Consider the following 16024-nt stretch of genomic DNA (forward strand, 5'->3'; position numbering starts at 1 on the left):
AAAGGGCAGTGAATGTGCAGAGTCCCTACAGGGTTTTCAAGGCAAGAGACGTTCAGAGGTGATTGGCTGCTGCCTGCCTCTGTGTCGCGACCCCATCACGACTCTGGACTTCCTTGGTGTTTGCCCATTTAAACATCAGCTGGAGTGCAGAACTGGAACTTAACAGAAATCGGAACAATGCAACTGATGAGATGAAAAACATTGTGACTGGCTTTCCAGTGAGACAAGGTCGTGGAGACGGCAATAGAAAGATCAATCCTCTCACAACATTTGATTGTATTCAAAATTTATTTTTAAACAAAAACAAGACAATGATTTTAAATAAACATGGTATATCTGACATACCGATAAAGACAATTTTTAAGTTAGTCATTTCGAGCCTTCACTCTGTTCTGCCACAGTGCCCTCCTACAATATTTCTGAAGTATTTATTTCCATTTCATAATCAACCCAGATTTCTTACATTAAGAAATCAAGTTGCTGGCTTAAGTGAAGCATCAGTTTCCTTTATCATTAAAGGCTTCACTAATGCGCAAAGAAAACAAAAAAACCCAAGTAATTCTTCATACCTACAAAACATTTTTTAAAAAACGCACACGCACTCAGACACAATGAAGTCTGTCCTGCCTTTTTGGTTTCCTGTTCCACTGCCCTTACGGGGTGATCAGCATCAAGCTACACCAGCCAAGCTTCACTTCAGCAGTGCAACGAACGGCATCAATCAAACTTCACAGAACACAAAACAATCAGCAAAAATTAAGCTGGATAACAGTGTCGACAATGATGAACACGGTCATAAGAAAAGTCAAGTGGGTCATAACCAGACTAGTCTGTAATGTGCGGCTTTCCTCGGGAAGCGGGTTCTTCCCAATTCACATATAAAGACTGGCTTGTGCATCAAAGCCTTGTTTGTAGAGAAAGATGCCCTTCAAAACAAGTTCTGTAATGTCATAAGGCAAACAAGGAAAATACAGGAATGAAGAAATTTGGGCACGGGTTAACATTCATAGGACGTCTGCACGTATGCATGCACATGGCCACACACAACCACACACACACACACGCGTGTGCACGCATGCACACACACACACAAATTACACCATGTGTATACCAGACAGTTAATGGACTGGCTCAGTAAATCAGAAAAAAAATGTCTTTTTCTATAAATACTCAGTTATTGCTAATATGCTACACATTATGCTTTTTGTCACAGAAGTGTCATAACTCAGGAATTAAAGCTGCCATACTGGCAATATGCACTTAGCAATAGACTTTTTATGGTGATAACATGCCATGCCCATTTGGAAGAGAAAGCAGCATAAATACAGTTATAGATATAGATATATATATTTAAAAGGCTTATGCAGTGCCCCCTCTAAGCTTCGCTTTCTGTTTTGAGTCTGTTTTTAAATGTATTTCAAACAAGTCCAGCTCACCACAAGTTAAGAGCAGCCCCACACAAGGGGCCGGAAAACAAGCTAATAGGAATAGAAAAGGTAAGACATCATGCATTTACAACTTGGTTTACGATCTAGTCTTGCAGCCATCACAACTCGAATATAAAAACCAAATTGAAAGACCAGATTTACTGGAGTAGGGGGGGGGGAGCTAAGAGTAGGCCTATCTGGATGGTTAAAGCTTACAACTGAACCTCAGTAACAGCGAACTCATCTATTGCAATTTGCTATTTAAGGGTGACTAGTGAAGAGAGAAAGAGAGACCTATGCCCACTTAAAAAAAAGATATTAGATACCTGCATCATGAAATTACATTCTTAAGAAGACATAGTGTACAAGAAAATAGCTTGTGTGAAATGTTTCTGAAATGCATTCCCCCTGCCCTATAGCAATCAAACGTTCATTCGCACAGAACAAAAAGAACACCCTTTTAAAAAGTCGAGATGGGAATGACAGAGGAGATTAGCAAGACTAACTACAGCACAGTGATTAAGAAATGGCTTGAGACAGACGCAATTGGAATTGGCTAAAAGATGCCCTCTAGGCACAGCTAACCATTAATTCTTCCCACCTGCCACACCAAGCACTCTCCATTATTGGCTCACTGCAGTGAGACCCCAAATAATAATATGCTACTATATATACACATAGTCACACATACACACACACACACACACACATAAATACAAATTTCCAGCTTTTGCTTTTTTGTTTAATAAGGCCTAAGTTACCTATTAGTTCAAATTTTCTTTGCAGCAATTACAAGAGGTAGGCATAGATCATCTAAAACGCTTCTCTCCTTGTTCCCTGCCACCTGCGCTTTCCAAAACCCACCTGTGTTATCTTTTCATAACATGTACAACCAGTTGTATTCTTGCAACATCCAATCACTTCTAACAGATCTGTATAGAAGATGTTCCTACTGGATGATGTCCTTTGATCAACAGCTCACAGGACACCATATGACAGAGAGAAAGAGCTTTTTGCTATACTGAAAGAGACTGTCTTTAGAGTTTGCTGCAGAACACTCCTAAGGAAAATAAATCCTGGAACCAATTCTCTTGATTTGATTTTGTACATTTAAAAAGGTACTATTTGGCCAAGACTACAGATGTACTTTTTTTTCACAGATGCAAGTGCCATGCAAAATAAATTAAAGAACAGATACGAAAACGTACAGGTAATAAAACTATTGAAGGTAGATCTTTTAAAAGCATTTATATAAACATAATTTATAATACTTTCTTTTTTTTCTCCTTTTTTCTCTTTTCTTGAAAGACAGTCACAAAGCTGTGGCTATACATCAAGGATCTCCTCTGCAGTGCCTCCACAGCGTAACCTGTAGCGTCCTGTCCTCCAGCTAATAGTAGGATCCCACAAGGCTGAGAGGAAAATGTATATCGTCATAGACTCTCTGATGAACCACGCCACTGCATAGTCAAGTTTCGAAAAACACAGAGAGCCGCCCTGGTGATTGGACAAAACAGATGCTCACATTTAGTGACAACGTTAATGACTGAATTAAATGTTTGACAGGTACATCCTAACCAGATGGGACACTATTTTAAGCTACACACTGGTACTCTTTAAGATACACAGCACTATACTATCAATATTCCATGCCAAAAAAAAAAAAAAAGGAAAGAGGAGGGAGGGGGATTGACAAGACTCAAAACTATTGCAGGTACATATCATGATCCAATCATTATAGCCTACAAAAAGTTTGTGCTGATCCCACAAGAATGAAAGAAAGCTGCCTTTGTAATGGCCTGATCGAAATGGAAGGTGTAAGTCCAGTAAGCTCTACGGTGAGTTTTCTGATGTCTTTTCTTTTCATCTTTTTATCCCTCCCTGGGCTGCCAGAAAACAGTGGGAAAGTGCCACAGCGGCGCCATTCCTGGCTGCTGGGGTCTCTGGATTGGGCTGCCCATCTATTGGTCAACCTAATCCAGTAACTGCCGACTGATAGTACGTTTCCCTAGCAGGACTCAAAAGAGGGAGGAAATAGCACATTTTACCAGGCTGTACTGTTAGCCCTGAAATTTATTGCCATAACAATCTACTGAGGAAATTCTGAAAATAACATTTTCATTTTCTCTTTCATGCAACAAGATGGTGCAGGTTTCTCTACGTATGCATTAAGGTTGGGAGGGAGTTGTTATGTATAGGCCGGGGTCTGCAACCTGTGGCTCTCCAATTGGCCATGCTGGCAGGGGCTGATAAGAATTGTAGTCCATGAACATCTGGAGAGCCACAGGTTGCAGACCCCTGGTATAGGCCCTGTTCCCAAGTCCCGCCACATGAGATCTTTATAACCAGAAGTGTGGGATTCAGCCTGGTAGTCTGAAACCTTGACGATGTGCTTTAGCTATGGCCCCTCTCGAAGCAGCCAATCTTTCTCCCGTTAGCTGAAAAAACAAACAGATGACTGGTTCTGAGGCTACTTATTCACCCCTTTAGATAGCAAAAAAATAACCTATAGGAGAAAGCAGCTCTGAAGACATCAGCTTTTATAGCTTGTGTGTCCACCTCAGGTCTGGCTCTTCTGAAAAAGACTTCCCAGAGTTGAGCATCCAAGAGCACCTGGCTGGATAATTATTTAGCCACATACCCTCTTCATTGTCTTCACACAAATTATCTCTAAATAATTTCTCAATTTCAACTAATGCCAGCCGGTATCTGCTAACTTAAAACAGAACACGTGAAACAGGATGTAATAAAATCCAACCCACCTGGACGCCCCTGAGTTGAATGTAGTCAAATATAAACCATGCCAGACAGTGACACATGAAAAACACCATTATGTCCCATCTGAACACATGGTGCACTGCCCATCCAATAATTAAGCTTGCAACAAAGCACTCGGAGATAGGCTCACAGATGATGGTTGCTGGAAGCATGTTGATCCGTAGCTTGGCCCATCTAGAATGAGAGAAAAAAGTCACTTAAAACCAGAAAAAGGTCACTTAAAGCCAGACAATATTTGGATCCAAAGTGCTGCAGGCAGAGCTTGTGGAACACACATACCACAGCCCTCAAATTCTGTTGCGGGGACCGAAAGGTCCCCAGACCATACGGCAAAAGTCTCAACCATCTGTACACAGCAGTCCCATCATGTATTTAATGGCTCTAAAATTTGTAACACTGTTTTAATTGTAAGTCGCCACAACTGACCTCTGGTGAGGCAGCATACAAAACATTATAAATAATTACAGACAGGTATATCAAGTCTGAACTAGAACTGCTGCTTCCCTAGGATATTATAATTTTTTTTTTAATCTGTAGTTCTTGACCTAGAGGTAAAAGTTACCCAAATTTTACCAGTGGGCCTACGGAATTAATTAACAGCATGCAAATATTTGCAATTAGTGAGATTCTTCACGGACTGTAATCTTGACATGCTTGAAACTATTTTTAGCACATTTTTTATCATTCCTTTCATTTTGCCATCAAGCAATGTTGTTCAGCTGAGTGAAAAAGTGGATGAATTTGCAACATACAACAGTTCAGGAATCCGTGATTAAGGGTTATATCGCTGGAGACATATAGATCAATAGTAGTACACTTCCACCATCACTACGGAAAACACAACCTTCCCTGGGTTCTTGATAATACAAAGTTTGATATTTAAATGGAGAATGCTATTCGTGGGCTATCACAAAAAGATGGGCAACCCCATCAAAGAGCCAGGCACCTGGCCACTGCCCCCAAAGAGGCTTTCTGGCAGAGTGGGGAGGCTCAACAAATCAAAAAGCCTCCCCACTGATGAGAAGCCTCTATGGCCCCCAATGGACTTTCACCATGCAAAAGGATGGTTTAAGTCCACAGTATGGGCAGCCAGTGAAATGCCAGCGAAAGCCAGGAGGGAGCCACAACAGTTGGCTCCTCCCCTGACCCCTGGTGGCAGTGGCAAGGGTCCTGGCATAGCATCCTGTGTCACATTCCAGCATTGGGCGGGGGGGGGGGGGGGCTGCAACAGCATGCAGGCAGGATTGCCCCTCCGCCAGGTTAAGTGCCCCAAGGAGGGCAAATCTACCGGCACGGTGGCACGCCGCTCCCATGAAAGGATTCAGCCCCCTCCCCTTTGGATAGGGCTCTCAAAGGCTGAAAACACAGGTTCACAGTCAGTCTTTAAAAAGGCACACAGTGTGGCAAAACATCCAGCTGTGATTAATTTGTCAAAATTCCCTCCATGGTTCAAGTAGGGAACAATGGTACTCTAATCTTGCCTTTTTAAGACTTCAAATACTCAGCCATGGCTCCAAAGGTGCTTCGGGGTGTTAATTATGGATATAAGTTATACATGTGGCTCCTCAGTGGTCAAGGATCTGCCATATTATTTGCTATTATTACTCCTGTACATTGATAATAAAACTGAAAAGGTTGTCATGCAGCTAAGCAGTGGTGCGACTGTACTTGGGGGACTGTGTTCAGTTCTGGTCACCACATCTCAAAAAGGATATCAAAGAGACAGAAAAAGTGAAGAGAAGGGCAACGAGGATGATTAAAGGATTGGAGCACCTTCCTTATGAGGAGAGGCTGCAGCATTTGGGACTCTTTAGTTTGGAGAGGAGACGTCTGAGGGGGGATATGGTTGAAGTCTATAAAATTATGCATGGGGTAGAAAATGTTGACAGAGAGAAATTTTTCTCTCTTTCTCACAATACTAGAACCAGGGGGCATACAATGCTGGGGGGAAGAATTAACACTAATAAAATAAAACATTTCTTCATGCAATGTGTGATTGGTGTTTCGAATATGCTGCCACAGGAGGTGGTGATGGCCACTAACCTGGGTAGCTTTAAAAGGGGCTTGGACAGATTTATGGAGAAGTCGATCTATGGCTACCAATCTTGATCCTCCTTGATCTGAGATTGCAAATGCCATAACAGACCAGGTGCTCAGGAGCAGCAGCAGTAGCAGAAGGCCATTGCTTTCACCTCCTGCATGTGAGCTCCCAAAGGCATCTGGGGGGCCACTGCGAATAGCAGCGTGCTGGACTAGATGGACTCTGGTCTGATCCAGCAGACTCTTTCTTGTGTTCTTATGCACCTGTCTGCTATTCTAAGGTTTTTTCATCAAGATGTCAGCCAATATATTCCTACGGCTCTTGAAGTACATTGCACGAAGATCTTGTCTCTTCTGCTCTATGAAGCTCCTTTATGGGCATCCACAGTTTCTGGTCAAGTAGAATCTGATCAGGCTTTCTTTCAGCCCTACTGTGGATCCCAAAATGTATTTCAAATTCCAACTTGTGTTTGGAAGCTGGTTGTAGTTCCGTTGCATTGAAGGCTTGGACTGCTGCAGGGAAATTTAGATTTTCTGTTTGACCATGATTCTTTGCCAGTTTTATTACTGTGGTCACAGCAGGATTCCAAACTGTCATCTTGCAGTATCCTATTAGATAAGAATTTAAGCAGCATTGGAACAGTTTCACCATCCTCTTCTTTTGAATTGTTAAAGAAGTATGATCGGGATAGAATCAACAATGAGACTCAAAGAGTCTGTTCTGTACTTTATTGGGGCTTTTCAACCCCAATTTCCTGTTCAACAACAATACTTTAAACTTTCATACAGTCCCAATATATTGGAAGTTTTTCTTTTTAGCCCAGGTAAATGCACTCTCTTTGGCGGAATGAGTGGGCTGTTGTACTGGAGCACCTCTAACCTAGAGAACCTGTCCATGAGGAACAGAAAAAAACTGAATCATTAGCTCATTTCTTCTGTAATTGTGGTTTATATTCCATTCAAAGGGCTTGTTTTGTAATACCTCTTGTTGACAAGTTTCCTGTCTGCTCACATGATTTTCACCATTTATTTTTCTTGGCTGGTAGAGATATGAGAGTTACACTCCTGAGAGTTATTCTTTCTGCTCTTACCATTAGGAGCCTGTATGCATCATGTAAACTCAGGGATTGAATGTCTTTATATATTTAATATTGTATTTAATAACTTGGGACTTTAAAAAAATTGCCTTATGCTTTGTCACACAAACAAAAGGGTAGTCTCAGGATGCTATCATAATATATATTACATCTTTTGCCAGTATACAAAACAAAATAATGGTCAAAAGCTGCAGAATACCCATAAATATATATTGCATTTGTATATTATTTCAAAATATATTTTGAGTCAATAAATGGCTATTATTCCTATAAAATATACAGAAAATACTTCATGTGCTAATAAAAATCTGAATATGCATTTATGAGAGAAAAACTGGACACCAGCTGAAAAACTATAACTGAAATGGTTACAAATATCATCATTCAGACTGGTAGGTTTATCCATTTTTAGTCACATGCATTCTCAATCTCTCATTTTTCTTTAAATACAGTTTCTCCAAGAAAGTTGTGTGTGACACTGAACAAGCATTTTAGCGATTCTAGCCCAATGGGACACATCTGTATGACTTGAAAACCGTATGCAACTCTGAAAGACATTACGCAGCGTGAGAAGAAGAGAGTCAAGTTAGAACTTTCACCTGATCATTCTGGATTGAAACTGGGAAATGGAATAGGAGCCAGAGTTCTGCATTGCAACTTGTGGGGCCATTGCAAATTTCCAGCCTCTGAAAATGAATAAATGTAATTAATAACCAAGATACATGACAGAAAGCAACTGTTTTCAACTCCATAAACAATTGTGAGTCATTAATTTTTCTGCACACACATCAAGGACAGCTGCTAGAATGCTTTTATTACGCACCTCTCTCAGAAGGTTATCAAAATACTTAGCAGCGCCTTGAAATGTAAATGTTACCCAAAGAGCCAAACACAATCAGAAACATTTTGTGGTTCAATTCTAGCTGGACAGTTTTAGTTCTGCCTGCTGGTGCAAGCCTGCATTTCCACAGTGGCTTTATCCCTGAGGACAGGTAGCGTTTCGAGAAGATTAGATTAGGGTGGAATCCAAATTCCACACATCTCTTTTCTATATGTTTAGAAAAGGATGGCACTGACTATGGTAACACCCATCTCTAGTCTGAAACGGCATGTAAAGCAGAGAGTTCTGCTCTGCAAGATTCCTCAGTTGAGACAACTTGGCTAGGCCCTTGAAGTTCTTGAAGGGAAAGAGCTGGGTTTTCTTCTCACATTATGCTTGATGGTTACCCCTAATCTTCAGTTTTAAAAAGCCAGTTAAACAGGATTTTGAAGAACAGAAGTGCTGAGATATAACAGAAGCCAGCTATTCTAGTGTGCTACTGCAAGCTTTAGAAATCAACAGAAATGAACCACTGTCCCGAAGAGTAGGGAAACTGGAAGGGTGATTGCTTATGGATTATGTTTTATGTACAAAATAAATCGAGCTTCCAAAAATATTCTCCAAGGAGGATTTTTCCTGAATTTTACCTGTCAGCTATTGCTTTGGCCATAAAGTAATCCTCTGCAATGTACTGTGCAAAGGCTATGAGTCCGCCAGCTTGGTCCAATACATCTTTTCTCATCAAGCAAGACATTCCTGTTACACATTTGAAGCCAGTTACATGGGCAGAAATATATGATCGCGGGTGAGAAGTGCCGAAGTATACCTGTTCAGGAAAAAAGGTAGGGCAATTATCCTACCGCCTCTCACATTACCATATGCATTTCTTAAAAAACAAATCAACTCACATACTATACCTAACACCTGCTTAATGAATCAGAAGATACTGTCAGCATCATTTCCATACTTGCCATCTGGGAATTATGGAGACACTGTCTACTGTGTAAAAGCAGACAAGAAGCTTTTGACCCTTTGCAGAGAGCACGGCCTGCCTGTTTGTTAGCCAGGTTAAAAATATATATGCATCTGTGTAGGCCTCCAAACAGTCTAAATGTGAATTCCCTTCTACAGTCCATGAAACAGGAACATCAAATCACACTTTGGCTGTTTCTGCACAGCCAAGGGAGAGAGCCTGCATCGGCATTAATCATGCCGATGCAGGCTCTGGGGACGTTTGCACGAACGGCCCCATGGGATGCACAGCTGTTGGAGCCAGAGCAATGGCTGAAGCACCAGAGGCCAGGGGGCGTGTCCCCTTCCCTCCTCAGAGTGATGACAGAGTGACGGCTGCCAGCAGAAGGTAAGGAGGTGTTTGGGGCTGGGGAGGGGAAAACGCCGGCTTCCACCGCTGCCATTCGCATGGCAGCGGATGGAAGCCGGCGTTTGCAGGAAAACTCGCTCCCCAAGTGAGTTTCGAAAACACCGTTTTGGCGGGCACAGAGCACTGCTGCATTGATTTGGCAGCGGCGCCTGTGCGAAGGGTCCCCGCCAAAACGGTGTTTTACCAGGCTGAAGCCGTTGCTTTCAGCCTGTGCAGAAACCGCCTTTGACAGGGATTTGAATCAGAGCCTCTACAGCATTATGTTGCATTGGCTTTCTTTTAGACAAATACTAGAAATTGACTGCACGCCACACACAATAAAAAATTCTAAGAGCGCATCCACATTGCCTCTTTGGGGGCATTTAAACCTATATAGATTTTAACCTGCACAGATCCTAATGAGTCTGAGCAGCTCTACATTTAGATATGGTCTGAGCTGTGAGCACTGCAATACTCTAAGGAAAGGTTCCAATAAAGATAGTTATCCAGAAGGAAAAGGGGAAAAATGGCAGGAAGAAACTGAGGCAAAGTCAATTGGTTAGGAAATAATGAGGAAAAGGAAGGTGTCAACCAAAATTCCTCTACAGAGCAACTCTTCTAATGTAGTAATATTCATTATTCAGTATCTCCAGTTGCAGTTTACATAAGTAATTTGAAGCGTCAAAGCACTGAATTTCAGTGGCAAAAGCTCCACTCAGCGTTAAAGCATCAGTAAGGACGGCAGGACAACAAAGCAGCAAGAATGTCAAAGCTTGCAGCACCTGTCCCATGACCAGCTGGCGCAAGAGACTTCTGTTCCTTTACTACCTCGTCCCTGCACACATGAATTTTAAAAACAGACCGCGACAAAACAGTACAGGTTTTGCAACACCAGAATTACGTTCAACTGCAGAAGCTCAGAAGCTACAGATTAAATGAGCAACAGAGGCCTTTCTGAACTTGAAAGCAAAGTGCAGGAACTCCCACCAAAAACTCAAACTCCATTCTGTCCACTTGCTAGTGCCAATAGTGGAAAATTCAAATGTGTTCCGCACTAAACCCCTTTTTTACACCTCACTCTTGTCCCCAATGGGGCCCCCAAGCGGCTTGCACGGTTCTCGTTGCCTCCACTTTAACCCCGCAATATAAAATGAGAGGTGGGCTGGGCTGGCCAGCCCAAGATCAAGCAGCAAATTTCCATGGCACAGTGGTAAGCCAAACCTGGATTTCCCATATTCTATTCTCTTGCTCTAACCCACTTTACCACAGTGCCTCTATGGAAGTCCAGAAGAGAAGGCTGCTCCATATGACTGGAAAATCTTAGTGACATACAGAACTGACTATAGCTGCTCTAAATTCAGAGCTGTTATCATACAGAATAGTCAGAAAATACTCTTCATTCTACATTATGAAAGATGTGAAAAAATGGGTGCTGTGTGGTTTCCGGGCTGTATGGCCGTGTTCTAGCAGCATTCTCTCCTGATGTTTCGCCTGCATCTGTGGCTGGCATCTTCAGAGGATCTGAAGATCCTTTACTACCTTTACTACCTTCAGAGGATCAGATCCTCTGAAGATGCCAGCCACAGATGCAGGCGAAACGTCAGGAGAGAATGCTGCTAGAACATGGCCATATAGCCCGGAAACCACACAGCACCCAAGTGATTCCGGCCGTGAAAGCCTTCGACAATACAGATGTGAAAAAATATTTTAGGTTATTTTAGAAGGGCAAAAAAAGTTCTGATTCTTAAAATGGCAGTTCATCTTCTATGCTTTTTAAAGCTTTAGAATGTCACCGATTTCGAAGAATGTAAGTTTACAAAGCAAAGGGCAATTTCACTGAGGAAAAAAGGAAGACAGCAAAACAGCACCCACCTGTTCTAGAGTGGCAGCAAAGCCCTGTCTATCTGCCACATAGGGCAGGCCGTGAACCAATCCGACTTTTTCTGTCATCTGATTGGCCATGTCAGTTAGTGTATCTGGCGTTACTAAAAATAAAAAGTGGACTGTGGTTAACATGGATTGACAGTTTAAACTGATGGAGAAATGTGATTTCTCAATTATACCCACACTTTCAAACAAAAAAAGGGGCTATTTTGCATTAACAGGAAAACGAGCATTTTTACACAGAGGTCTGAAATATTCTAAGTTAGAGCTTTGGTTTGAACACACCAGGAACAGTCTAAAAAGACAAGCACTTCCCATTTAAAAGGTACGAAGCAAAGTACAAAAGGCAACAACATAACTGTCATTCATACAGAGTACACCATGAAACTTCTACGTTCAAGTGAGAAAGGTGTGAAATGTTAACACCTAGAACACTGTGAATCTAGTCAAGTGAGTACTGGATCTCCTAATGTCATGACCAAAGTGAGGAGGGTAAGCTATTTGGAGTTAGAGTTCTACCACTGCAGTAGCAACAGCAGCAGAAGGGAAAGAGGATGTTTGTCCTATTGTCCTGTTGCAAACTTTTATCTCATTCCTTCTATTTAAAAAAGCAATCAGGCTTGTACTGCACTTACTGCTATATCATACATGATGTTTTTTAAAAAACCTAAGTCTCCTTTACCAATGCCTAATCATTTACCATCTACAACACCAGGAACAGCAAACATAAGGTGAATGTCCTTGCTTAACAGCTGAAACAACTAAGCAGTAATGCAAGAAAATCCAGTTTCTTTACCCAAGCTTCATCTAAGTGTGACACACCAGCAGAACAGGTAGCATAGTTAAACAGGTAGCATATAAACTCCAGTAAATGTTTGACTTTGCATTTGGGAAGGGCTGCCGTCTTTTTATATTGCTTTGTGAAGAGCTTTGTTAGTGACAGTAAGAATGATATCATAATACTAATCCCATTACATTTCTTTAAAAAAAGGTCTCTGATCATAAACACGTTCTTACCTCTAATGCCGCTATCACAGATCCATATTAAATCATATTTGGCAACTTCATATGCTGGCATTAAGTTGTTGATCTTTGGATTTATCCCAACCTTTTTACCACCTTAATGAAAAAAAAAATGTTAAAACCACACATTTGTTTTCGAAGCATACTATTTCAAAGCTAAAGCTGAATTAAGGTGAAGGGAAGCTTCTACACTCTCAAGTTTTCCTAACATGTAGGTGTTTAACTACTGCCACAGGAGGTAGTGATGGCCACTAACCTGGGTAGCTTTAAAAAGGGCTTGGACAGATTTATGGAGGAGAAGTCCATCTATGGCTACCAATCTTGATCCTCCTTGATCTGAGATTTCACCTCCTGCATGTGAGCTCCCAAAGGCACCTGGTGGGCCACTGCGAGTAGCAGAGTGCTGGACTAGATGGACTCTGGTCTGATCCAGCAGGCTTGTTCTTATGTTCTTACTTAGTGGAATTTCGAACTCATATTTCAACACTTTAATCAAGGATTCATAGAATCATAGAGTTGGAAGGGCCATACAGACCATCTAGTTCACAGGTGTCAAACTCGTGGCCCTCCAGATGTTATGGACTACAGTTCCCATCATCCCCTGCCAGAGCCCCCAGGGGATGGGGCGGTTTATAAATCGAAACAATAAATAAAAAATAAAAATAAATCATGCTGGCAGGGAATGATGTGAGCTGTAGTCCATAACATTTGGAGGGCCACGAGTTTGACACCTATGATCTAGTTCAATGCAGGATCAGCCTAGAGCATCTCTGACAAGTGTTTGTCCAGCCACTGTTTAGGATTGTTAGTGAGGGGGAGCTCAGTTCTTGACCTCTAATGAACTCAGCTCAAGAACAGCAACTGTGAGTCCAGTGGAGCTCTTAGATACTGTTATGAGATGCATATGGCAAAGGGCTGCCTGCAGCAAGCAGCTGAGACAGGGATGTACAGACAACATAGCATCTTGAAGTTCTTGCCACATATTCCTGGAAGGCAACATCTAGTGAAACTTTTATACAGCCTACCCTGGGAGGTAAATACTGAATTTTCAATTATCTATCCAGCTCACTGCAATCTGATGGAGCAGGCACAGGTAGACACATCAAGTTCATATACATTTTTAACAAGCAACAACATCTGCCCTAGGTACCTGCGGTTACTTTGCACACTAGTTTGGTATCCCAGCATTAGACAAACCTATGCTCAAACAGATGCAACTAATGCCTACTTTGCAAGTGTACTGTCAGAATACCTGCACTGACACACAGCATCATATGCGTACTCTCCATATTAATAAGCACATGTAAATATGTTCTATGGGCACACAACAGAAGTCTGGCAAATAAAAGACAAAGATCAAGCTTTATATTCTCTCCATGGCATTTTAGAAACAACACCATACAAGAAGGCAAAGCAGGAATAGTCAATGCTGAGAGACTTCCAATAAATATTTGAGGACCTCATTTCACCAGAACAGCTGCATAGATATTCTTCCGAGAAGGGGGAAAAACACCACACCCAATTCAGGCTGTTTTCATTTGGAATCATTTATGTTTGAAATATACTTTAAACTGTAAGACTAGAATTATCAGATTTCTACAGGCCAAGGTGAATGGAGACACTTGCATAGAGAAGAAACTGTTCCGTACACTCAAAAAGCAAGTATACTTTATCCCAGTGATGGCGAACCTTTTCAAGACCGAGTGCCCAAATTGCAACCCAAAACCCACTTATTTATCGCAAAATGCCAACATGGCAATTTAACCTGAATACTCAGGTTTTAGTTTAGAAAAAACGGTTGGCTCCAAGGCATGCGTTACTAAGGAGTAAGCTTGGTGGTAGTCGGTGGCTTTGCTTTGAAGCAACCATGCAACTCTTCCAACAGGTGAATTACAACTCTAGGAGGGTTTAATCAGAAGCAAGCCCCAATGTCAGCAACCGAGCTTACTCCCAGGTAAAGGATCGTGCTTTAGTTCAGCGCATGAAAATCAGCGTTTAACAGGGTTACCTACACTGCTTCCCCAAAACTAGGTTTTAGGTTTAATGCTAATAATTGAGCCCAGTGGCCCAGGCCAGCCTAGATGTGTGGGGAGGGGCACTCTGTACGTGCCCACAGAGAGGGCTCTGAGTGCCACCTCTGGCACCCGTGCCATAGGTTCTCCACCACTGCTTTATCCAGATGAATCTTGTGACCACTAACAATTTGCATTTCAATACAGTACCCAGACGGATTCTTTAAAATCTGACAACAGAAATAATAAAAGCTGTTTTTCACTCACCTATAAATAGTCTTGCATCAACATTGGGATATTTGCCAAGGAGCTTTTTACACACATCAATGGCAGGATCATCGTGGTCTTGTACACAAAGAAGCACTTCAAACTGAAAAAAAGATTTGCAGTGCAAGTTATTATACAGTTTATAACAGAGATCAACTTTAACCCAGGTTTGATTTTCAAAATAAAGATGCAAGCTATTATTTATAAAACACCTGGATAATAATTGGTAATAGTTTCCCTACAACAGGGGGTGAGTTTGCTCTAAGAAGAACTCTTTTGATAACACAATTGGAACTCAGCAAATGATTAATCAATATTTTAGGCCCCCTTCCAAGGTGTGCCATGATAATCTGTCTGGTCCTTTCTTTTTTGAGACTTAATTGGGGTATGTAGTTAAAGAGCAGTCATAAATATCTGGAGTATGTAGATAAAGAACAGTCAAAAATATCAAATCAGTTCTCTGTTAGTTTTCTCTTGTGGGGATGACTATCAGGGCAATCTCTGTATTTATTTACATATAACACTACTGTTCAAAATTATGAGAAACTAGGATTAGGTTTTATGATAGTAATAGCTAGAAATTATGGTCATTCATACACGAAAACTGAGTAAGTCTGGCTCCTAAATGTTTGGTCTGGCTCATAGAGTCAAAGAAAATTTGTGAAGGGCCGGGTTATACATAGTTGAAGTAGTTCAAAGAAACAAAACGCCAGGATGGTTAGAATATGAGCCAGATGCGCTAGCGTAACAGAAGCGCTGCCTCTCCCAGCATGAATCTGTTCCATCAGATCAGCTCAGAGCAATCTTCTATTGGAGCCCCATCTGTCAGAGTCTGGCTACTACGCAGCTTTTATCTTTTATTGAAGCATCCGGGCTCTCTGAAATGGCTTGCCACAAAAGGTGAGGAGGGTTTTTACTTTGAGTTCTGCAGCCTTCAATAAAAGTTCTGCATGCTTCAATAAAAGATAAAAGCTGCGTAGTAAAGTTGCTTGGCATTTTGTGAAACTTTTGATTTTCATGCGTTGTTATTTACTTTGCATGAGTTGCTTTTATGACAAGACATGTGGGACAGAAATGTTTTCAACTAAGTAAATACCTCGCCTACTTGTAAGAACGGGGTTGGATCCAGAACAAAATTTCAATTTGCGCTGCAGCAAGTGGAAATGAAAGAGAAAACATTGTGGCAGCTGTTTAGACTAAACCAAACTTACTGCATCCCCACCGGTTTTTCTCCTTTGCGCAAGATATGGTGCAACAAACTTTCAGGCCATATTATAATATATAAGGAGGAAAGCACTAGGCGTTGCACAAGATAT

General features: G+C 41.5%; 1 protein-coding gene across 1 annotated transcript in view; it reads right to left on the minus strand.

The window, feature by feature from the left end:
- Positions 1-269: 269 nt before the first annotated feature.
- The window catches only part of UGCG (UDP-glucose ceramide glucosyltransferase), a 38002-nt gene continuing 22247 nt past the window's right edge, over positions 270-16024 (minus strand). Inside the window, exons 3-9 of the mRNA XM_048504117.1 lie at positions 14709-14811; positions 12424-12525; positions 11395-11507; positions 8810-8988; positions 7942-8028; positions 4190-4379; positions 270-2924 (exon numbers count right to left, since the gene is read on the minus strand). Coding sequence (XP_048360074.1) covers positions 2754-2924; positions 4190-4379; positions 7942-8028; positions 8810-8988; positions 11395-11507; positions 12424-12525; positions 14709-14811 — 945 coding nt within the window. The 3' untranslated portion in view covers positions 270-2753. The remainder of the gene's footprint in view (positions 2925-4189; positions 4380-7941; positions 8029-8809; positions 8989-11394; positions 11508-12423; positions 12526-14708; positions 14812-16024) is intronic.

Source organism: Sphaerodactylus townsendi, linkage group LG07 (assembly GCF_021028975.2).
Source record: "Sphaerodactylus townsendi isolate TG3544 linkage group LG07, MPM_Stown_v2.3, whole genome shotgun sequence".
Classification (NCBI taxonomy): domain Eukaryota; kingdom Metazoa; phylum Chordata; class Lepidosauria; order Squamata; family Sphaerodactylidae; genus Sphaerodactylus; species Sphaerodactylus townsendi.